The 23,005-nt window shown below is 36.1% G+C and overlaps 8 protein-coding genes across 8 annotated transcripts; 4 read left to right on the plus strand and 4 right to left on the minus strand.

Annotated features, from left to right (window-relative positions):
* Positions 1-509: 509 nt before the first annotated feature.
* On the plus strand, positions 510-3,935 carry PHYBLDRAFT_167816 (hypothetical protein; the record flags this gene model as incomplete). The annotated part of the gene is made up of 5 exons (XM_018435730.1): positions 510-570; positions 1,011-1,079; positions 2,050-3,238; positions 3,430-3,719; positions 3,778-3,935. The coding sequence occupies 5 exons, from the start codon at positions 510-512 to the stop codon at positions 3,933-3,935; spliced, it is 1,767 nt and encodes a 588-aa protein (XP_018292443.1).
* Positions 3,936-5,471: 1,536 nt separating this feature from the next.
* Positions 5,472-7,787, minus strand: PHYBLDRAFT_67670 (hypothetical protein; the record flags this gene model as incomplete). Its single annotated transcript, XM_018441832.1, has 2 exons — positions 5,472-7,360; positions 7,760-7,787. The coding sequence occupies 2 exons, from the start codon at positions 7,785-7,787 to the stop codon at positions 5,472-5,474; spliced, it is 1,917 nt and encodes a 638-aa protein (XP_018292444.1).
* A 2,089-nt stretch (positions 7,788-9,876) lies between these two features.
* Positions 9,877-12,373, minus strand: PHYBLDRAFT_112060 (hypothetical protein; the record flags this gene model as incomplete). Its single annotated transcript, XM_018428261.1, has 6 exons — positions 9,877-10,638; positions 10,740-11,167; positions 11,233-11,677; positions 11,737-11,859; positions 11,933-11,996; positions 12,102-12,373. 6 exons carry the CDS (start codon positions 12,371-12,373, stop codon positions 9,877-9,879), a joined length of 2,094 nt encoding a protein of 697 aa, XP_018292445.1.
* A 436-nt stretch (positions 12,374-12,809) lies between these two features.
* Positions 12,810-13,817, plus strand: PHYBLDRAFT_112086 (hypothetical protein; the record flags this gene model as incomplete). The annotated part of the gene is made up of 2 exons (XM_018428262.1): positions 12,810-12,906; positions 12,997-13,817. The coding sequence occupies 2 exons, from the start codon at positions 12,810-12,812 to the stop codon at positions 13,815-13,817; spliced, it is 918 nt and encodes a 305-aa protein (XP_018292446.1).
* A 44-nt stretch (positions 13,818-13,861) lies between these two features.
* On the minus strand, positions 13,862-15,377 carry PHYBLDRAFT_186779 (hypothetical protein; the record flags this gene model as incomplete). Its single annotated transcript, XM_018439282.1, has 5 exons — positions 13,862-14,038; positions 14,098-14,209; positions 14,276-14,368; positions 14,420-14,665; positions 14,748-15,377. 5 exons carry the CDS (start codon positions 15,375-15,377, stop codon positions 13,938-13,940), a joined length of 1,182 nt encoding a protein of 393 aa, XP_018292447.1. The 3' UTR covers positions 13,862-13,937.
* A 140-nt stretch (positions 15,378-15,517) lies between these two features.
* On the plus strand, positions 15,518-17,862 carry PHYBLDRAFT_181203 (hypothetical protein; the record flags this gene model as incomplete). The annotated part of the gene is made up of 12 exons (XM_018438431.1): positions 15,518-15,637; positions 15,714-15,860; positions 15,922-16,110; positions 16,217-16,355; positions 16,429-16,573; positions 16,641-16,786; positions 16,846-16,889; positions 16,950-17,010; positions 17,083-17,194; positions 17,252-17,360; positions 17,427-17,519; positions 17,568-17,862. The coding sequence occupies 12 exons, from the start codon at positions 15,518-15,520 to the stop codon at positions 17,727-17,729; spliced, it is 1,467 nt and encodes a 488-aa protein (XP_018292448.1). The 3' UTR covers positions 17,730-17,862.
* A 1,699-nt stretch (positions 17,863-19,561) lies between these two features.
* On the minus strand, positions 19,562-20,672 carry PHYBLDRAFT_67665 (hypothetical protein; the record flags this gene model as incomplete). The annotated part of the gene is made up of 2 exons (XM_018441831.1): positions 19,562-19,647; positions 20,393-20,672. The coding sequence occupies 2 exons, from the start codon at positions 20,670-20,672 to the stop codon at positions 19,562-19,564; spliced, it is 366 nt and encodes a 121-aa protein (XP_018292449.1).
* Positions 20,673-21,990: 1,318 nt separating this feature from the next.
* PHYBLDRAFT_133315 (hypothetical protein) lies at positions 21,991-22,783 on the plus strand. The gene is made up of 5 exons (XM_018429562.1): positions 21,991-22,107; positions 22,186-22,212; positions 22,306-22,368; positions 22,443-22,521; positions 22,583-22,783. Exons 1-5 carry the CDS (start codon positions 22,069-22,071, stop codon positions 22,636-22,638), a joined length of 264 nt encoding a protein of 87 aa, XP_018292450.1. The 5' UTR covers positions 21,991-22,068; the 3' UTR covers positions 22,639-22,783.
* Positions 22,784-23,005: the final 222 nt, after the last annotated feature.

The following is a 23,005-nucleotide window of genomic DNA, read 5'->3' on the forward strand; positions in this document are numbered from 1 at the left end:
GAGCTACTATGCTGTGTTCTGCTTATCCCCTCCCCTCCCCCTGAAAAATAGGATAATTTTACAAAACACATACACACATATGTATATATTTACAATTAAGAGAATATGTGCATATATCCAATAGGCCTATGTGTACAAACAATAAAGAAAGAAAGAGTTTTGAATGTCCTGTAAGCTTACTGTTCTAAAAAGTGTTGCATTAAGGTTGATATTCATAAACCAAAAAAAAAGGCCATGAGAATGACAGATTTTACATGTAATATTATTGTACTCTACTGCACTCTACTGTACTGTATAATATAGATTTTTTTTTATAAATAACCATCACACTCTAAAAGAAAAGAAGATTGTACTTTTATATTTTACAGACCTTTGCTAGTGTTAAGATGATGATAAGGTTATGTATTTTAATCACAGTTGGTGTTTGTATTATTGTGTTTTATATATTGGGTTAGTTGATTAGCTTCCAAATGAAGGATCTCAAGATCAATTATGGTGAATGATTCCAAATGATCCTCAAACTATGCGTCATCAATAATCTACATGATGAGATTACCAAAGTAAAACAAAGTAAAACAAAGCAAAAGGATATTCTAGACTAGAAACAATAAGGAGTCAAGACATATTGTATGTGTGTGTGTGTGTGTGTATAGTGCATTAAATACACTAATTTTTTTTTATCTATAAAAGAATTAAATTAGATTGGTCTGGAATAATTGGTCTATTGGTAGTAGCTAATGAGGGGGAGGTCATTTGTAGATAAATGGTATGAAGCAAAAGAAGGAAGAAGGAAAGAGAGAAGGAAGGAAGGATGATAATACCAATGATAATAGATAAGCAAAGGATGTATGGTGATCTCATCATTAGAACAAAGACGACACAGTGCGGATTGTTTTGCTTATTTGTTTTTTTATACTTTATTTTTATTTTATCTTATTTTAATTGTGACATCAAATGAGTTCCTACCCCTCGTTTTATTTATTATCACAATCTTTACTATTGATATTAAGATTATGAAGATTTTCAATATAGCTTTTTGAGTGTAGCAAAGACCGATTTATTTTATATTGAATTTAAAAGTAAAAAGATCGGGTGAGTGAATGGAGATTGATCATTAAACTATATGGTTCCTGGCCAAGTAACGATCATGGTACAAGAAAGTATTTTTTCAATAACACACTTGTTCATTCATTCATATTTCAATTGTGTGCAGTGAGAGTAATGGAGAGAGGGAGTTTCAAGAGTATCTGATCTTTACAAATAAGAAAGATGTATCATGATCTTATTAAAGATCTACTAGTCCCAAAAAATAGATTGCAACATTAGATTTACCTTGTTGACAAAATTGTACACTTTATCTGTATTTCTTTTCACTTTATAATAAAGACATGCACTCTTATATACATAAATATATATGTCTCAATTAGCTGGAATGATAGTAGAAACAACAACAGCAAGAAGAAGAGTATTAATAAAAGGTGCCTTTAATATGTGTATATAAAAAATAATAATTTGTAGCTTAAAATGAACTTGGAACCGCGGTTAAACATAAGCTAGGCGCCTATTCCATAAGGAGGACTTTGTGACATTTTAGTTGCTAGGTGATGATGTGACATTTAAATAAGTGCTGCAAGATCTTTATTTATTTATTTATTTTATATTACTCTATTGCTTATATGTATATGTATATATATATAGAAGACTTAATAGGAAACTCAATAATCATATGAATCAGTGTCTAACGCAGAACAGAGGGATTGACGTCGTTAATAATATTAGAATAGAGGCTTTCAACCAAACCCTATATTTCTCTACTTTATTTTTATTTTCCTTCTTATAACCTTTTCCTGTACATCCCTTTTTTTTTAATTTTTTTTTATGATATACATCTTGTACTTTTTTGATGAGTTACGTAGAAAATAAACCCCTCTTTTCAGGTAAACCTTTTTTTTATTGTTATTAAATATAAATACAGATATTTGACATCTTTATTTTTCATCTCATTATCTTGTATACACACTTGTTGCTTTTGTTTATTTTATTCCTTAGATATACCTTCTGTCCTTTTATCAAATCTATCACTGCACCACTGTATCCCTGCTTTTGAGACAAACAAGATCAACATCTTTAGATTCCTAAATATGACAGACCCAGTCGAATTCTCTTCTATTGGAATAAACCCTCACGACTCGCACAAGCTATCTCTGTTTGTCAAAGCATTTCAGGACAGCCGAAGAGACGCCGGCTACACACCAAAATCAACCAGACGCTCCTTTTCATCTTCCACGTCTTCACAGTACTCAGCATCCGAGTCTGGGTCTCGATCCTCAACACAATCAACCTTTTTGCCACTCGAGAATGAATGGCTCAAAGACAACCTACACGAGACCAGCCCTTTTCTTGATGCATACGAAAGTCAGGAGGGGAAGCAGGATCTCCTGCGGGCCGTAACCGAGCTAGAGTACATGATCAAAGATCCTCAGACCAAATCTCCCACAGACACTACTACAAATACTGGTCCAACCCTTACTCTTACTCCCACAATGTTATCACTCAAGGACATTTGTAGCAGTAACAAGAGCTCGTCAACTCAATTGTCAGCCATATCTGCGTTTAGTGCGACAACCATGGTAGCACTTCCAGAAGAAGAGACAGACGAAGCTAATGAAACGCGCGAATGTATCGATGACCATAAACAAAACACGCGTGTGGTCCAGAACATGCAGTCACCCTCATTAAACACCAATCATTCCTTCCATCTTCTTCCTCTTCGTCTTCCTCTTCCTCTTACTCCTCCTCCTCTTTATGATACCAACTCAGCAGAACCAACATTCAACCCAGCCTTATTGTCCCCCTCGTCATGTCTGAGACTCGAAGGTCCAGCTGGAATAGCCGTACCCCGGCCACGGAAACAATTGTCACCAAGTGTGTCACCACGGCCGGTGTCAATGCCCGCCTATTTACATCCTAACTCTCGTATTCCATCAACTGCCAACAATGCCAGCGGTGGTGGCGGTAATCGGACACAATACAACACATTATCTTTACCCCCTCCACCCGACTATCTGGAATCAACATTGGGTGGCTGGGGTCGAAACAAAGGCCTGATACTTCCCAGAGAAGAAGAAGGTCGAGAGGAATTACCACCCTACATATGCACAGTCTACAAGATTGGCTATGTTAGTATCAAATTCGAAAAAGACAATCCTGACACAAAAAGTCGATGGAGACTCTGGAGGTAAAATATCAATATCAATATATCTTTTCCCCTTTTATAGATAAGTATATAGCATGTCACACACACACATAAAATACACAAAATACATAATACACTAGTCAATAGCTCTACGGAAACACTTTTACCCGTTCAAAGATATATATATATACAAAAAAAAATTTTTTTGCTGATAAAGCTTAATATTGATCTAGGAACCTCTATGTGGAACTTTGGGGAACAGCCCTACGTATTTATCGATCAGAGCCAAGTGACTCTGCTAGCGGACTCAGACTTTCGCGACTACCATCCTTAGTGCCCTGGAGCAGATACACATCCGTTCCACTCTTGACCCTATCATTAGCAGGCGCAGAGGCTACTCGCGCTTTGGATTATACCAAAAAACCCAATGTGTTACGTCTCACTGTTCCAAACGGACCTCAACTTTTATTTAAACAAGACACAACGATAGAAATGATATCATGGATTGAACATCTTCAAGCATGTAAGTTACACCTCTTTCTTTATATACATTTGATATTAAATATATGTATATTGTTTAGCAATCAATATTTCTCTGGATCTTGAACACAGACCAATGCCCAAGTTTGTAACTTTGTATGTTCGAGGATCAAATGAACCGACTTTGGCAGCTCGTACCATTGAGCTTGAAAGAGCACGCGAGATCAGGCGGAATGCTCAAGAGGAAGTTCTCATTTGAGTCTATTTTCTATATATACACTTACTTTCACTATCGCCTTCACCCTATCAAATCAAATCAAGTCAAATCACAGATCCAATTGTAAATTCGGCACTGTACATATATATATATATATATATATTACACACACACACACAGCCACACACAACACACAACAAACATATACATATAAATACATATATCTATATCTTTTCTATGTAAATATCCTTTTTTTTATATATATTTTATTATACATATACATATACATATTTAAATTTTGTAATAAAATAACAAACCTACATATATCTTATCTATATCTTTAAAGAGAGAATATATTTACTATTGTTCAAAAAGGTAATTAAAATGACACATCAGCCAAAAATGTATATATATAAAAAAAAGATCTAGAGATATTGTCAATAGACCAAAAAGAGATAAGAGTAAGAAAAAGTGGGCTATCAAACCAATGGTTGTTTCATATCTCCCAAGATGTTTCGCAGCTCATAATGGTAATGATTACCAAAATATACATACACTTTTTACATATAATACACGTGCTTGACAAAACACATAAATCCTCAAAAGAACATCATTCTAATCTAACACTCATTTATTCATTACAGCTCTTAACGTACCAATACGATCATATCTTATTTATATGTCTGTGTATTACATGCCTTTTGGCTTGGCACCAAGAACGAATCTAATAGGTGCTTTTGATACTTTTAGGTTTCATGTCTTTCTATCTTTCTATCTATCTATCGCTTTATTTTATTTTATTTTTTAACCAAAAACAGGTATTGTCCCTTTGGTACCTTGTACAACTACACACTTGTATAAAAGCTTAAACTGATGAGGATTAATGTATGTGTGTTTATAACTTTATTCAAGTGTAATTATGGACCCAAAGAATTGTAGCCAGTTCTTCTTATAAACACTCAAAAGAAAAAGAAAATAATAGCCAATACAACCCGAGTTATACATGGATTTTTTTAAGCACCAAAATAATGTACATATATATATATATATATAATAGAAAGCACAAAATAATAGTATGAATTCACAATAGACTTCTTACATGTGAATATTTAATACTGTAATTGAAATTACAATTTGTAACAAAGAATAGCCCTGCTCTTGCTCTTGGTTCTGTGGATAGTATGACTGTCTGAGCTTGACCAATTGTCTATTTTTCTCTTTTATACTTTATTGTTCAAATCTAACCATTAACAACCATTAACAACCATTACCCACTTATGAGCAAATGAATACACGTTTAATGAGCAACCAATTAGTATTACGCATTTATATGTATATTCATATTCATATTCATATTCATATATTTCACAGACACATACAAAGAGATACATATATATATATGTGAGTGAGTGAGTGAGTGAGTGAGTGTGTGGGTGTGTATTATAAGTGCATACAGCTTGTATAAAGTCTATTATTTAAATATATTATTGTTATTGTTATTGTTATTGTAATTATTGTAATTGCTATCAAAGACTGGCGTATGTATGTATGTATGTATGTGTTTTGTTTTTACTAGACTTATTTCTTAAGAGAGCTTCCGCTTTTAAAAATAAAAGCTTTGGCAGAACCACAACGTAAATTGACATATCCTAGAGGAAGGTCATGTTTCCACTTATCTCTGTTACTATGGTGTTTCCATATCGCACATCCTTTGCACATCGGGCTTTCCACAACATGGCTCTCACACAGAGGGTCGTGCACAAATGTCCTAAAATAGTTCTTTGTGTATTCAATCTCTTCTCCCACAAGTTTCTGCCAAGTATACAATGGTGAAAACTTGTTAGCAGCAAAACATTGATAGAACCAGTCTGCCTTCCCTTTGGGTGGATCATTCATCAGCCAATTCCTATTAACCTCAAGCCCGGTCGAATTCTGGTGTGGACTCTCTTGGGCAAACGACACAAGCCGGACCCGGTTTCGCTCGCTGCATGTCCTGTAGCTACTCGATCTGTAAAAGTGTATGTTCTCAAGCTTCAAGACCTCAAAATGACTATAAGGCATGTATATCCGAAAGTTCCCTGTCAGAGCAGATATCTGCTCAGACACCCGCAGACCACACAGATCCAACGTTTGTAAATCTCGACAGCGCCAGGACACATAATTGAACAGAGTCGCACTGGCCTTTGCACCCGAGATCCGCAGAAACCGGAGATCATGTGGCTGGAGTTGCTCTGAGCTATCTGGACTTATACTCAGCACATTCACAGCCACATCGAGCTTTTTTAAAACCGGACACAGATCGAGAATGATGTCCAATTCGAGTTCCAATGACAACAGCCTCAGCTTCAACTCTACCAGCCGAGGACATGGCAAAAATGACCTTGAGATCACCAGTTGGTCATTGAGGTTGGCGGTGATATCCAGAGTCAGGGTCTCGAGAGACATTCCAAAGCATCTCATCAGCTTCTTAATAAACTCGGCTGTATAGTACACCTTGCTGTATGTCGTGTCCATCGAATACGTAAAGTCTTTCAAGAGCGCATTCTGGCTCAAAAGGATCTTTAGGAACACTTGGTGGAGTCGGACTTGTTCACTGTCGCACTCAATCGTGACCTTTTCTAGTCGTTGGAATGCATTTCTCAAAACTGAAATCTTCTTTGATACCGTGTCCTCAAAGGTTGGTCTTTCGATATCCTGATCCCCGGCTGACCACTTCATCAGGCTTATGTTGGGGTACTTGTGGGCACAGTAGTAAAGCCATTCGGATGTCGCATAGGTGCTGTCGAATTCCAGAAAGGTCAGTGCTTTTGCTGGCACGACATTTTTGATCCAGTCCATGTCTTGTGTGGATATCTGTCGGAGCTCGGTGTTTATGGATAGTTTCTCGAGCCGCGGTAGGTAAGAGTGTGTGGTTTCCATGTCTTGGATACTAAAAGAAGAAGACGTGAATAGATACCGCTCCCCGAGACTTAGTTGTGTAAGGTTTGGCAGATAGGAAAGGATTTCGAGAACTTCTTTGGTGCTAAAGTCAGTCGATGGCACATGGAAATCTAGTTTCGTCAGACATTTCCACAGTCCCCAATGCATATTCTTAATGCTACAGGTCCTGATCAGGCTCTCGTCATCAACCCAAAGTCGGTCAATGAAGGTTAGGTGTTGCTGCAGTAAGTGAAGTTGTGCGTTGCTCGCGCCGATATAAGGACGTAGTGCGAGTTGTTTGACTAAACGGGCAGGACTTTTCTGGGCAGGTGTGATGGTGGAGAGAGAGCTGCAGAAGGCTTCTAGCTGTATTTCAGAATGTATCTTGACTTTTCTCCATAGTGATTCAGTAAAAGGGGTTCGCCACGCTCGACAGACAAGAGCGCATTGGTATTTGTCTTTGGTGTTCAATTGGCCTGATATGTTGGTGATGATTTCAAAGGGTAGCCGAAAGACAGGCATGTGGGGTAATGAAGAATCGTAGAAAACTAGATACTTAAATAAGTGAAAATGAAATGAAATCCAAAAATAAAAAGTATTGATAGAAAATTAATTTATTATTATTCCTATTATTATTTTTTTATCAGTCTCACAAATTGGACACAATATATGAAAAGGAAAGGGGATGGTAGTGCAGGTCTACTGGTTTGAATTTCTTTGGCTTCTCTGTTTCTTTCTTGATTATTTGAGTAACAGCCTATCGATTATAGAGAAAATCATTCAATTCACAGGCTTACTGGCCAGAATGTCTTTCTTGTTTTGTTTTCTGAAGAATGTTCACAGGTAAATAAAAAGGTATATGACCTCCTGTTCATTCAAAGGTACAAGAAATCAACTGTTTATCCGCCGAATTATATATTAAAGAAACACTTGGACTTTTGGATTACCGTCAACCATCATTGTACTGTACCGCATTCTATTCTGTTCTATTTTCTTCTATTTTCTTCTATTCAATTGCTTATTTCTTCACATCTTTATTGTTTATATATATATATATATATAAATTTTGCCTGTTTCAAAAAATAAAGAAACAGCAAGTAATTTTTTGAAACCAAATGCATATATTAAACATTTTAAATTAATTATCAAATTTTACATTAATTCTTTTTGTCAATTTCTTTGAGCCATTTGCTTTGCTTTCCTTTGCGTTTATACATTATATTGTATTGTACGTTAAGCATATGTCACCTATTTGACGTTAAATTACCAATTGTATACTTACCACGTTCTTTCCAACGGCTGAGAATATTAAGTTTTTGTTCTATTGCTTTTCTGCGGTATTCTAAAGAAAAGCACTACAAGAAATAAGGGGGGAGAGGGGGATAATTAACCAAAAAAAAATACCCCCAAAAAAAGACAATAAGAAAGAGAGATAGACAGAGAGGTAGGCAGATGATTTATTATTTGATTAGATCTTTTTAGATGATTCCCACACATATATACTTCATATATCGGGATAATAGGTCAACAGATCCAAAGGGCCCTTTACTTTCGATTGGTAATTCAATACACACATGGAGTTACTTATAAAGGTAGATTAAAGAGGTTAAAAGAGCATAGTCGACAAGAGTTATAGATATTGTTTTGGGATAAAAGGCAGGAGGGCGAATATTTCAACCGAAAGAAATAGCGTGAAGATCGTGCTGGTTGTGATATACCCGTCCTTCTTTGTTCTCGATAGATTGGTATTCTTCTCGCTCCCTGAATTACAAGGAGACTATAGGAAAGAAACAAATCGTATATCGCATATTATATAGAAGATATGTGATTTTATGTACTTCTCTTATTCTTTAAAAACTACTCTCGACCATGTTTGTACCTATTATCTTATCTCAACATCTTTCTTACCTTCAAGTACAGAATATGAATTCCCCCAAAAAAAACAGTAGACGTCGTTTATTTTATTTTATTTACTAATAGCCACCATTTGTTCTAACTTATTAAAGGAATAATATCAGGTTCTTTGTATTATTTCGTACTGCTATATATAATTAATGCCATATTTTTTCACAGTCAAATGTTAACGAGTAAATATTTAATATACACTCTTATTCTAAACGACAAAGAACATAAACGATAATAGAATTATTATTATTATTTTTTTAAAAAAAAAGTATCCGCCAAATAGAACACACGAGGATAACTACCATATTTCACATCAGATACCACTCTTGGGGTTTTGTGTGTTCCCATATGCTTGACTATATGGTCGTCACAAATTCCTCTAGTGCTCAGAGAGTATAGCTTAAGAAATTGAAACTTAATCTATTGCTTGAATAATGTTTAGCGCTTAAAAGTTCAATTTTTTGGGAAACACAAAACAAACAAAAAAAAATGGCCAGGAATTTTTATCTATTGTTTATTCAAAAGGAAGATAGCTCTTGCAAATATTTTCAAACTACTCAATAAATGAAGGTCCAGATTAACAGTGATTCATAGCATACACATAAATTAAAAACATTAGCAGGTTAGTATCAATCACAGCCCAAAATAACTCTAGTATATGTTTTAATAAAAACAGAAAACGAAGAAAACGAAGAACAAAAGGTGCAATGACTAATAATGATAGCCATCGATAGGTTCCAGACCAGAAAACATAGAGTCTTAAATATATCATACATACCTTTTGATAGTCTTCAAAGAAACAACAACAAATAAAGCTGCAGTATATGCACCGAATATTGGCACTAAAAAAATACTCTGTACAATAACAGAGTGTATATGTGAATATGCATATGCACATTTAGCAGTTGGAACTTGGTTTAAGGTATTACCTAATTCAGAAAATCTAGCGATGTTATACTAAATAGCAAACTAATGATAATAATAATAATAATGAATAATAGCCTTTAGTTTTTGAACAGTTTTACACACGCACACACAGATATATATATATATATATGTGCTGTATCTTGATAAGTTAATACCAGTGAACGGTAACAGCAAAGTGAGCTCAACCAGATAAATAATGTAAATATTTTTAAAGAGAAAACATGTAATTGTATCAAAGTCTTGCGATTGCATCCTTCCCAATCTTCCATTTGCTTTTCCCAGCATGCACCAACGGTAGGATAAACTCTTCGTAACCGTCAATAACCTCCGATCGATTGAGAGGTTCTTTTTCCGTCATTTCAGCCATTCTCTCATAAACCCGCCCCTCGTTCTCTCCTAAAGCAGAGTTTAGCAAGTAATCCGGAAGGGCAAACGCATCCACAAGAGCCACAGCCTCAGGGCGGATATCTTTTAATGTCTTGATAGTCTGCTGGCGAACCAAGAGCGACTGGGAAGGCGAAAGATATCCAGAAGTAAGAAAGTCTGCAACTTCTTGCTCCATCGTGGATAAACAGAACAAGAGTGCAACCTTCTGCATGACTGACTGATTGATAAGATCAGCCGTGTCGTCTGGAGGCCCTCCGAAAACAGCTCCGAGAAAATTAGACACCATGACAAGCTGACAATGTGCACGAGATATACGATAAATGTCCACAAGCATCTCGTTCCATGTACAATGCTCTTGATCGAGTGAGTATACCGCTCTTTCGACCAAGAAAGCCGATCGAAATTTGAAGGCCGAAAGAAGGGTTTCTGGGTTAAATGGGCCATCCAGAACCGGGCAGCGCGCACCAGGATTGGCAAGATATTCTTCAAGATAGCTAGTAGAGAAGTTGGTCTCGGTTTTTGAAACGTTATTAGCTATCAGTGACCGGAAGCTCTTGAGAAGATATCTTGTAGTTTGTTGAGTTAGCAAATAGTTGTCTCCCTCCCACTAGACCGGATCATAAGAAGAACAAAATGTAATAAAAGGTGTTATTATTTTCCATTTCGATTTAGTGGCTAGTACCCAAAATATCCAAAACTAAAACTTACAGTCGCTTTGGGTAAATAATCTTGATAAAATTGCCCAAGACCAGAGAATAACGAGTATCCATGACCACCACAAGCACGTCTACATTCTTCAATAGCAGCAACAGCCATTGTTGTCGTTAGACTCTTGAGGCCTGAAGACGATGCATGGAGATCGGCAAGATAAGAGAAATCGCCTTTAGCCATCTTGATTTGGTTTTCATTGTAAGCTCTGTGCATCTCTTTGCCAGTGAAATGACAGGCATATGCTTGTGCAATTATAGGAAATAAACGGTATTGTTGGATTGTGTAATCGAGCACAGGAGTTTCAACGGTCTTTGACCCAATAGACGTCTCGATTTGCTTAGGGTTGCTTGCATCCGAGCCCTGTGATCTGATGGCCGAGTAGCGAATGGCAACAGTGGCAGCTCTTGCTAATACGTAACGGGATTCTACAAGAATATGGTTTGAATAAATACTATTACCACTACCACCAGGAAGCAATATCTCAACTAACCCAGTACAATATTGGCACGGACATAGACCATGGTTCCATATGTAAGTTTACTGTTCGGGGGTTTTATGTAGTTTCCAGTGCGCTGCTCAATCCGAGCGTATCTAGCCAGCATAGCAATATGTGGCACTCTCACTTTATCAAACAGGATAAAGCCATTGTCAACTGTGTTGAAGCCGAATTTGGGACCAATGTCACCAACGATAATTCCAGGTAGAGGGCGATGGTCGGTAAGGTTGCGGATTTGGATGATAAAAGGATGTGGACCAAAATCTTTTCCCTGGGTGATGAGTCGAGCCATAACAATAGCATGGTTAGCTGCTACACCAAGTCCACCAATCCACCACTTTGATGCTGTTAACGTAGGCGAGCTCAGGACAAATGTTTGAGTTTCTATATCATATGTTGCTGTTGTCTCCAGTCCACGAACATTGGATCCATGACCAAGCTAAAGTAGATAGTAAGTATATATATATATTTTATTTAGTGATTATATATATTGTATACCTCTGTTTGCGCATAGCATCCAATTATCTCATACCGTCTGGCAGCATCAAGATAAAGTGACTTTTGCTCTTCTGTGCCCTGATTTTCAATAGTGGGCATAAACATACTTCTGTGTAAACGAAACTATAGGGATTGTTAATGCTTGAGTTTATTCACATATATATATATACCATAGAGCTGAGCAGGATTAACTTACAGGTCCAGATTCATCAAACAATACATCAGCAATTGCTAAATCTTCTGCACTCCAGCTATGAATCCTTTAAGAGCGCATTCATATAAAAAAAGAAACAGAAAAGAAACAAAAAACAAGACATTAGTGACACCGATAATATATAAAAATCCCAGTACCCGGAAATACTCACTTTACTAGCTCCGCAAGTCTTTTTGAAGCTGCTAATGACTTATTGAATCGCACATCACGACCAGTGTAATAGCGATGAGACTTGTCGCTCAGCACAGGATCCTTTAGAAGAATAGAGAGAACGCGGTCATGTCGTTCAAGATACTCTTTCCCGTAGATCGCTGTTGTGAGATTAGGAACATTCAATGTTGCATTCGCACGTTCTTCAGCTAATAGGCTTGGGCCCTGAGGCTCAAGTGGCTTCAAGTGGCGAGGAAACTGGACAGGAGGCATCAATTATGAAAATACAAAAGGTGTGTACGCAAGGACCTCCTTATGTCTAAAGAGGAAGTTTCCCCACATTTCCAGACTCACTCTATAAAAAGAAGAAACTCGTATTCTTGCTTACGCGACTCCAACTCACGGGGCAACTTTTACCCTGGATTTCTTACTTGTATGCTATTGTGTGTGTGTGTGTGAACATAGGAAAACGAATTTGGTTTACTTTATTGAATTTTATTTTATTTCCTAGAGGGTATTAAATCTATCATAATTATACTACAAATAGAATAATCCACAAGAAAACCCTTGCTTTGGGTACAGAGTTTTGTTAATTGTCCCACGCAATGCAAATACCCCACAAATCAAGCTTGGTTTTAAAATTTACTTATTTATAAGAAAAAGAATTAGTAATTCCTAAAGTATTTTTTTTGGACTTCATTCCTTTACAATGACAGAAGTATTAGTTCCTTTACCTACATTCGGTCGTCTTTCAGAACGTGTTTGGAGAGTGCTTGGGCTTAATCCCGGAAAGTTTACTTTGCAGGGTAACTAAATCTTGGCCATTACATTCCTGGAATCATTTTCAACGTTTTTCTTATCTTCTATCTTTTCATATATATATATATATTCTATAGGTACCAACACTTACCTTGTTGGTAAAGGTCCTCAAAAGATACTTGTTGACAGTGGCCAGGGAATACCAAAATACATTGATCTGCTCGAGGACTCTTTGAAGAGTATCTCTCCTGATGCTTACATATCCGATGTTCTTCTAACCCATGGTCACCACGACCACTGTGGAGGTGTAAATGACTTACTATCGTCTTCTATCAACAAAAAGCACCCAATCAGATTTCACAAATATCCTCTTCCATTGGGAGCTGACAAAACATCTACGTCAGATCTTTCCTCGTTTACCATATATCCATTGACCAATAACCAAATATTCAAAGCCGAGTCAGCAACTCTCAAGGTCATACATACCCCCGGCCATACCAAAGATCACTGCACACTTTGGCTAGAAGAAGAAAAAAGTTTATTTAGTGCGGATTGTGCACTTGGGCAAGGCACAGCTGTATTTGAAGACCTGAGTGAGTATATATGTGGCCTAAAATATCTTGCTACGCTGAAGCCTATCCAGCTTTATCCGGGCCATGGACCTGTGGTTAAAGATGGCGTGAAAAAAATCAATGAGTTAATACAACACCGGCAAGAACGTGAAAATCAAATTGTTAGCTTGCTCAAATCGGATCAAACGAAAAACTGGACGGCCTTTGACATAGTTGGTGTGCTTTATAAAGACTATCCAGAGTCATTACACCTTCCAGCAGTACGGGGCATTTTACTTCACCTAGAAAAGCTTAGGGACGAAAACAAAGTAAAGTTATCTAATGAGTCTACTTCTGAAACAGATATATCAAAATTAGCCCGCAATGAGTGGGTCCTTGTAAAGTGAGATTTATAAGCACATATACCATGTACTCCATAAAGAAACACACAAAATTGGGAAATGTAATATTTATATCAAGACTTATTCCAATGAATAAATAAAAAGCTGACAAAAAAACTCTACATTCTACTCTTCATCTTCGCCCTCCTCTTCATCTTCATCGTCATCCTCCTCATCTTCTGGAGAGCCCTCCAGCATAGAAACCATTGCAGCGAGCTCTTTGTTTTCTATAGACAGTTATCCGATAAGTTTCATTTTTTGTTTAATACAGTCGCTTATTCCTTACCAGGATTGAGCTCTAATGCCTTTTTATATGTATCTACTGCCTCGCCAAACTTTTCTAATACTTCGTCTTCATTTTCGGCCAAGTTCGATTGATTCATCTTGAGCATGGCATACTGCAACCAAAAATTAAAAAATTGAAAGCTTAGGATAAATAATTTAAACCCAGGCGAATATCTTACCAACTCCCATCCCCATGGATTTTCTTCATTATGCGCCTCTTTATAAACGTTGTTGGATTTTAATAATAATTTTTCTACTTCTTTGCAAAGCTCCTACAAGCACATAGATCAGAAACACAAAATTACTTTTAAAGTGCGGCTTACCTTTTGTTTCTCGATTTCCTCAAACTTGCACTTGTGTAATAAACAAGCAGCCCATTCGGTTAAAAGACTGCTGTCTGCTTCATTTTCAAGGCGTTGGATGTAGCTAACAAGTTTATTCATGAGAGTATCAACGTGAATACCATGAGATGGATCCTCGAGAAGCTGCCCATATGAGAGTAACTGGCGCATAGCCACACGAAGGGCTTTTGTTTGTTCTTCGTTCTTGGGGTCATACTCCACAAATCCCTACGCAATATTTAACTTGAATATCCACAAGCAAACAAACACATAAACCAAAAACCAAAAATCAAGAGGCACATTCAATTACCTTTTCAATAGCAGCAATAGCTTCCTTGTAGAGCTTTATCTCTTCTCTTGTGATCGCTTGTTTTTTATTCAGTTCATCCATTGCAGCTTCATCCTCTTCTCCGTCACTATCTACTAGTTCAGCTCTTGCTTCTTCAAACAATGCATTCTTTTTCTGGCGGATATCTGCAGCCAGAAGAGCAGCAGCACGAGCCAGAATAAACTGGGCCAATGGTCCAACATCAGGCTTCTTGATCTCACCTCGTAAGATATCCAAGCCCTCTCTTAAACTCTCTTCAACCTTAATAGCCTGACCAAGCTCAATCAAGCAGGTGGCATAACCAATACGGTTCTTGGGCTCTGCCTTTTCAAACTTCTCGATTGCCATGTCAAACAAACGCTGTACAACTTCGGGTTTTGCTTCCGTATTTCCGGCTTCTTCGATTGCCATTTCCAAAAGTTCTTGTGCAGTAGGATCGGCTGCTTTGTCTTCTCCATTGTCACCAACAAAGGTTATCTCGATGTTTCCTACATCGCATCCATTACAATCAGGATCATTGCAGCCAGTCGAATGGTTTTCTTCAGTTCGGCAAACACGTTTTGAGGAAGAAGTTTCCTCCTTGAGGTTGGGTGAAGCGGCGCGTTTAGACATGGTTACAGTAAGATCAATCTATCCTTTTTTTTTACGCGCTCGCATAAATCAGTAAAATTAGTGGCTTGGCCTATGGTTTTGGGCTACATTGTCTTGAACTTTTAGACTTTATTTTTTGTATTGCTTCTTCATCAAACAACATGCGACCTCTTCCCCGTACTGTCCCATGGACCAGCTTCAACGAATTTGAGCAAGTGTACAAGTGGCTCTATGAAGACACCGAAATGGCGCCTGAATTAGTTGAACTTGGCATTGAAAGAGTAAATTTTTGGAAATAATAGTTTTCTTCTTTTACCCTGCATAAACTCGGGATACAATATTTATGCTTTAGAATAGGTTAGAGCTTGGTCAACTCGAGGAAATATTCCTCGTGCAGTTGAAAGTACAGCAGCATTTGCACAAGTTAGATTAAGAGATCGTAAAGGATTAGGTGGTCACTGGCTGTCACAGCATGAATTGCGAATGATGTATGCCATGGCATTTGTAAGGTATTGCATCGTACAATAGCAAGTAAATAAGCTATTTGGGTGAATATTATTTTCAGATACTAAGCATCGAACAATTTAGATTTGTAAACGGCATTGTAGATCCTGCCCAGACTAGTACATTTGCTCTTTCTATTGCTGCTATTGCTGAACGTCTTGGGCTTCCTTTATGGTTTGTTGAGCTAAGACATGCAGGAACTCACGAGCACCTTCCAAGCTTATCAGTTTTGAGAGATGGATGCGATCAGGTAAGAAAAAACAGGGAAATTAAAGGAAGAAAGTCATACAAATAAAGATATGCATATATTATTGCATAAAACTAAACGATAACCCAATTTATCATTTTATGTAAAGGCTCTTGGTTGGATCCATGAATTTTACTGGGACATCACATTGAAGCCAGAGGCAACTGCTGAATTAAGCCTTGAAACTATGAATATTGTCAAGGCAATGTTGAATGATTACAAAGAAACCCGCAAAGCATTTCTTAAAGGTGTGGATCGTTGTGGAGTTGTGGAGTTGTGATATATTGGTGTTCTCAATAAGACTCATCGGGCTGCTCGTAGAATTGAAGTCAAATGCCCGCCCAGATAAAACACCCATGCTCAACTCACTTAACAAAATCTTACGCAAGATGTCACCTGACATGGCGAAACAAGGTGTGGTTTCTCTTCTGGTCGGGATTGGTGGTATGGTTCCTGCTGGAAAGAAGTAAGAATATAATGGTGGAGAATGACGAGAAGGTGAAATATACGATACAAATGAATGTATAATATAGGAAGCGTGCATCAATTGAAAACATGTCAATTTCTGAAGATCTGATCAAATTGTGGAAGCCATTAATTCAAGAGCTCTCTTCCCATTTTCCTGGGTTTGAAGCAGCATTATTGGCAACAATGATGGAAAGAATTGATGTAAATAGCGGTAAGGTTCAAATATTCAAGTCTAAATATCCAGAAGCTAATATTGTCTCTATATATCAGATTTCGTGCTTAATGAAAAGTTGATCTATCCATCGTATGGTTATGTAAGGAATATATCGGTCAATTTGATTTACATGATTTCTGATAAACTGAGCATGGAATAGGGCGAAGAAGAAACTGCTTCAGAAGACACATTAAAGACACCTAGCTATTTGCTGACATTGAGTATGTACACTACTATCTCGACAAATCTAATCTAGTTTATACAATAAAGAGATACTAACTCGTTTGATTAAGCTTGCTGGCTCAGATACTTCGTTGAAGACAGCGTTCAGAAATCGGACCGTCTATTCGAAGGAAATATACTCGATGATATTGTTGAAAGTTGTTTACGCAAACCAAACTACTAGTAATTATCTCTCACCCACAAAACGCTTGCGTAACAAAACTAAGCAGTGTATTATAGTACACGCTCCGTTCTTCAGGCTGCTACTACAGTTGATCCTGAACTTGCAACATCCCTCAAACCTTTCATTCAATACATTGATCGTATGCTAAGAGCCAACAACAAAAAGGTTATTGAAGAAAAAATAGCTGATATCAAAACAAGTTATATGAACTGATATTATTTTTATACAAAGTCTACTGAAACGACAGATTCTATTATGGAAGATGAAAGTATGAAGAATGAGTTGGATACTCTATCGAAACAACTTCAACTTGTCTATGGAAAGGTAAATAGTTGGACTTACTAATAGATTACTCATCATCCTTCTCTTTAGACCAAGAGTGCCGAAACAACTGTCGAGGCTAATGTTGAACAGGATAATGCTTCTCCGTGGGGGTTGTATGATGCTTCAGCCTGGAAAAGCTGTCCAATCGGATGTCTTCCAAACGGAACAGTACCGTGTCTTGATTTACCAATCGCCATGGAAGAAAACTAAAGGAGAACAAGACAAATGAAATATATATATATGTATATTGAGATATCAACACTATTGATTGTAAAATGAATGAAATGGAATCAAGTGAATCTAAAGTTTAAGCAAGCAATACCGAATAAAGTCTCTAAAGCGTATTTTTATTTATTTATTTATTTATATCAATTCAATGATATAACTAAATTTTTCTTGGAAAGTAGTAATTAGGATACCAAATTCAAAGGCCATACGTTTCATAATGTTTTTTATTCTTATTTTTGTTTTTTGTTTTTGATTCTTAAAAAGAATACTTTTATGTTGCTTTACTTGTCAACCTAGAAAACAAGAAACATATCATACTTCAATGTAGATTTCAATATAATTAGAGGTGCTCTCGGAATTGTTTTTCGATAAAGAATTTTTTATCAAAAAACAATAATATTCCTATTTTAGAAGTATCTTTTTTTCAAAAAAGGAACAATATTTTTAAAGACCGTACTTTTTATACCTGCTCTCTAGCAGGGATAAATTATTTTTTAATATCCAAATATAGAAATATATTTTTACTACTATCAGAACATCATTTGACAATCGCTTTTATCTTACTGTTATATATTATTTTCAGGGTCTTATTTGCTATACAAACCGGTAATTTCTACTCAAAATAATATATGGTATGCTATCTTGCACCAAGTGCTTTGCTTGAAGTCGAATATTACATGCTTCCTCATAGTGATAAAGCCACAAGAAAAAGTATTCCTTTAATATGCTTTCAAATAAGTTTATATCTTTGGAGTATAGTACTGACTATAACACCGACGTATTATTCATTACACAACATCTATATTTGGCACATATTAATCTTTTAAAAAAGGAACATTATTGTTTTTCGATAAAGAATTCTTTATCGAAAAACAATTCCGAGAGCACCTTAGTATTTTAGGTATACATGAGCACACATCGAGAGAGATGTATATAAACTAAGGTAGGTACGTTAGATATTAGCACTTTTATACTTATCACACTAGCAGGTGAGATGACCCCAAGTATCATTGTGGTTCTTGCTTTTGTCTTCGGTTAGGATAATCTCCGTCGTTCGGTAAAGTATATATTGTCTATGGAAGTTCGTACTAACACACCCACCGGGTATACCCGAATGCTGTGACCAGATTTACTTTTCGATTTGTTCAACTGGAACATCTTCTCCTGGTCGTTTCCGAGTTGTTGATAAGACCTGTTTAATAATTGACGTACCAATCCTATTTGTTTCTATGGTGCCCTCAAAATTCAAATCCTTTTTTTCGTATCTTGATCTTCCATTGAATTCTTCAAATACAAGACCTTCTCTATAATAGTATTGCTGCTCTCTTTCAGATTTGATTTCTTATATATGTCAATTTATTATTCTTTTGTCCAAAGTAGTATATCCAGGCACGAAAAAGTACCTCCCTAGTAAGCAATGAAATGTCTTTAAGTTGCTTAGTCGACACAATTGAGTGAGCTTTTAGAACTTTTTGAAATGGTTTTGGAGAATGGATTTGATATAATGATAAATATACGATTGTTTGAATTTGTATTATGCTGAATACACTGTAACCCATATGGAATTTCCCTACTAATTTAGGCAGGAGGAACAGCAAGTTAATAAGCAAACCATCTATTCTCATTTTAATATTACAAATCCTTTCAAGATTAAATTGAATAAACAGGATCATAAAGACTGACAGCCCCCCCACACACACACAAAATCATGAGATATTGTTTATTGTTCCTTTTCGCACAAGTATCAAAGGTTTTAGGGATTGTGCAGCTCATAATCTCGAAGCATGTATTTCAATTTTTTTAATGTTATACTTTTAGGATAAAAGATCCTGTTTCTCTTTGTAAAGTATATGTTCTGATGAAGGGACTGCGTCACCTGTCCATAGAAAGCATTTTTTCCCTATTGAATATATTATCATATACATATACTTTATTTTCTTTTCTACATTTTATTTATAAACTAACATCATCTTAAAATATAAGCCGGTTATTTCCTAATAGCGGCTAGGCTCGTCTATTGTGTTTACTTGTGCAAAAAAAAACCGAAATTTTTTCTAGTATCCATGAACAAAAAGTGCACAGACCACTTTAGAGTAACCTACAAATCGCCGCTATAGAAACCAGTACTCCACCTTTAGATATTTTGCTACACCGATCAAGATCAAACCTTTCATTACTTCATTACTTCTTTACTTTACTTTGCAAAGTCGCTTTTATAAGTACTTTGAGTAAATATTATTAGCTGTTCCTTCTTCCGTAGAACAGTTACACAAACTTAGTAAAAAAAGAAACATACAGCTATATCACGTTTGCTCTGACGTGAGTATCTAAGACTGACAAAAAGCGCAGTCCTAATCTTTGATCTCAGATGAAAACTTTTCGGTTACATATGGAACCCCTCCAACGCGCGTCGTTTGTTTTCTCCTTGAGCAACAACAGTCCCGGTTTCATAGTGAGGCGTCTCTTGCGACCGTTGCAGGGAGATTCTTCCATGCTACAAGCATCGGAAAGTGAAAGTTGTTACTCGCCAGCTCAGTTAATTCTGAGAAGTCGTGGGGCATGGTCTCTTTTCATTTTTGGAAGGACTACTGTGTACATCGCATCGCCAATGTGGAATCATGATGCTGGGGGGAGGGAGGTCTAACCTGTGGTGAGATGTGCTGGCTCTTCACTGCTAACCTGACTGAACTCTTTAACGGCTGACGGTGAAGCTACTGGTAGTCGAATGAGCTGGACCTTATCACCTAGTGGTAAGTTCTCTGGCGAGTTCGCACCCACATTACTCGGTGACGAGATGTGGGGCTGGATGAACGGGTGCTTTCCGTTGGTTTGCCACCATTCCAGCACCTCCTTCGCTACCAAGTCAGGTTTACGTCCTGAAGGAGATTGAGCCGTGTAATGCGGGGACAAAGAACTTGGTGTCATGCTTTTTATTCTTTTACTCATGTAAAAGAACATTAAGTGAAATTCAATCAAATATAATAAAATAGTTTCTTTATGTATATCTTTAAATAAGTAAATAAAGTACTTTTTAACTAGTATCGTCTCCAATAAAAAAAAACACGCTTTTAAACTTTTTTTTGCTTGATTGAAGAGCTCAATGTTGTAATTAGGAAGTTTCATTAATAAGAGAAATTAATCTAGTCAAACAAATCTGAACATTAATAAAATATAATATAGCATGACTTTTATTATCATTGTATTGATCACTGTGTTTAATTGTACATATTTTTGTCTATAAGGTCTATAAGGAAAACTCAGAATAATTTTTGAGAATGTCAATTTCGTGAAATGTACAAATGAATTTAGCTGACGCGGATGGATATTGTAAAGAGGATGTAATGGAATGAAAGAAAGAGAAGGAAACAAAGCGGAAAAAAAATAGAGAGGGAGATGAGAGGTAATAAAGAAATGTGTGTTTGAAAGAGACAAAAATATGTGATGCAAATTGAATGCAAAAGCAGTGCCCTCATTGTATTTACATAGTCTGCGAACAAGAAAGTTCAATTTGAATGTATTTATGAAACAAGCATCATTATCTATAAAAAAACATACTTTGAATATCAATTAATGCTTGTACCCTTCATTCGTTGTTGCATACACACATGCGTAATTATATTCCTATTGCAAAGTATGATTTGAATCCAAGTTAGAAGAGTAAACAAAGTATCGACACATTACAAAATGCATCCTTCAATACCGTCAATTTTGTTTATTACTACCATAATTAATTATTATTTTTCACATAAAATTTGAGGAGATTGAGAAAGATGTTTTTTTATTAAGAAAGGACAAACAGTTAAATCCGGAATGATAGAAGAATAAGAAGCTTCTTGTACATCTTGTCATATCTGAAATATTTAATTAAAATAATTTCTGAAAGTGTTTGCCCTATAAAAAGCATCTAATTTCGGCAATACTTACTGAAAACTACACTATATGCGCTTCTAATTTATTTCTTTTTGTAACTTTTCTCCTCTAAATCCTACTTTTCAATGTGCTGGAAGGAATTACAATGTCTAATATACATATACTCTGTTAAATAAGTTTGTTCTTTACTCACTTTTTTTTGCTTAGAAAGCAAAAAGGGTGGGATAATTCAGGAACTTGTGACGTAGTTGAAAAAAAATGGCCAATTTGATGCAGCGTCCCAAAAAAATAAGGAAAAAAAAAGCGAGTCCATAAGAGGTGAGGCTGGAGAGGGAGAAAGAGAATGAGTGCAAGAGAGAGACGTCAGGGAAGGAAATAACTCTGCTTAAATATTGCTTATTTCTTTTTCTTTTACTCATCCAAATAAATAAAGAAATACCTATATTTCATCATGTCGACCAAAGTACAGAAGATCATGGTCCAGCCGATCGTACGTTAATGTTACTCCAAGAAAGATTTGAAACACAACATACTAATGATGCTGCGATGTATACATGTATATATATAGAACCTAATCTTTAGGTATCTACAAAACGTAATGATCGCCGATATCTCTCCCGGTTTTTTATTGAAGAAACGAAATTGTTTTTCTTTTTCTTTCGGCTAAATCAATGTTTGTTTTTTGTAGAAATCTAGAGTGCAAATTTGGTTGTTTGACAAGTCTGACATGAGAATCGAAGGTCAAATTATTGTAAGTAAAGAGAAAAGGCATATCAACGCGAATAGAACATTTGTATAAATTAACATCATCTTATTGATGATTAGGGCTTCGATGAATTCATGAATCTGGTATTGGATGATGGTGAAGAAGTCATGACAAAGGAAAAGACCAGAAGAACAATAGGTAAAGATTAAAATTATTAACGCGCGTATACCCGAATCAAACTAAACTATGGCTTGTGTAGGTCGTATAATGTTGAAGGGAGACAATATTTCATTGATCCAATCTGTAAATAACTAAAGACTCTTTTGGCTATCATTATAACAATCGAATCGTTATAGAACTGATGTTTATTGTGGATTTTTCTTGGCTTAAAGGAGTGAAAATTGGAAAGAGCCAAAAGTCTGTTGTATTTTGATATACAAAGTTAAAAGAAGACATGCACAAAGACATTTATGATTATATATCCTCAATTTTTCCCTCAGAAAATTATAGTCGTGAAAGCATATTTTTTGTTTTGTTTTGAATAATAAGCTGTACATATATGTATTGATTAGCCTTTCTTGTGTATTAACGTAAATATAAGAGAGTGTCTTTTGAGATATATTGAGATAATCTGAAATGATTATTTGGTATATATAGAAAGTAGAAAAAATATTTTGAGAAC

This window comes from Phycomyces blakesleeanus (genome assembly GCF_001638985.1).
Source record: "Phycomyces blakesleeanus NRRL 1555(-) unplaced genomic scaffold PHYBLscaffold_9, whole genome shotgun sequence".
Taxonomy (NCBI): domain Eukaryota; kingdom Fungi; phylum Mucoromycota; class Mucoromycetes; order Mucorales; family Phycomycetaceae; genus Phycomyces; species Phycomyces blakesleeanus.

Excerpts from the sequence above, each read along its gene's own strand:
- PHYBLDRAFT_133315 (XM_018429562.1), top strand. The coding sequence starts at position 22,069 with ATGTCGACCAAAGTACAGAAGATCATGGTCCAGCCGATC. Across the intron at positions 22,369-22,442 it reads GAATCGAAGGTCAAATTATT|GGCTTCGATGAATTCATGAA; the intron begins GTAAGTAAAGAG and ends ATTGATGATTAG. Across the intron at positions 22,522-22,582 it reads AAAGACCAGAAGAACAATAG|GTCGTATAATGTTGAAGGGA; the intron begins GTAAAGATTAAA and ends TGGCTTGTGTAG.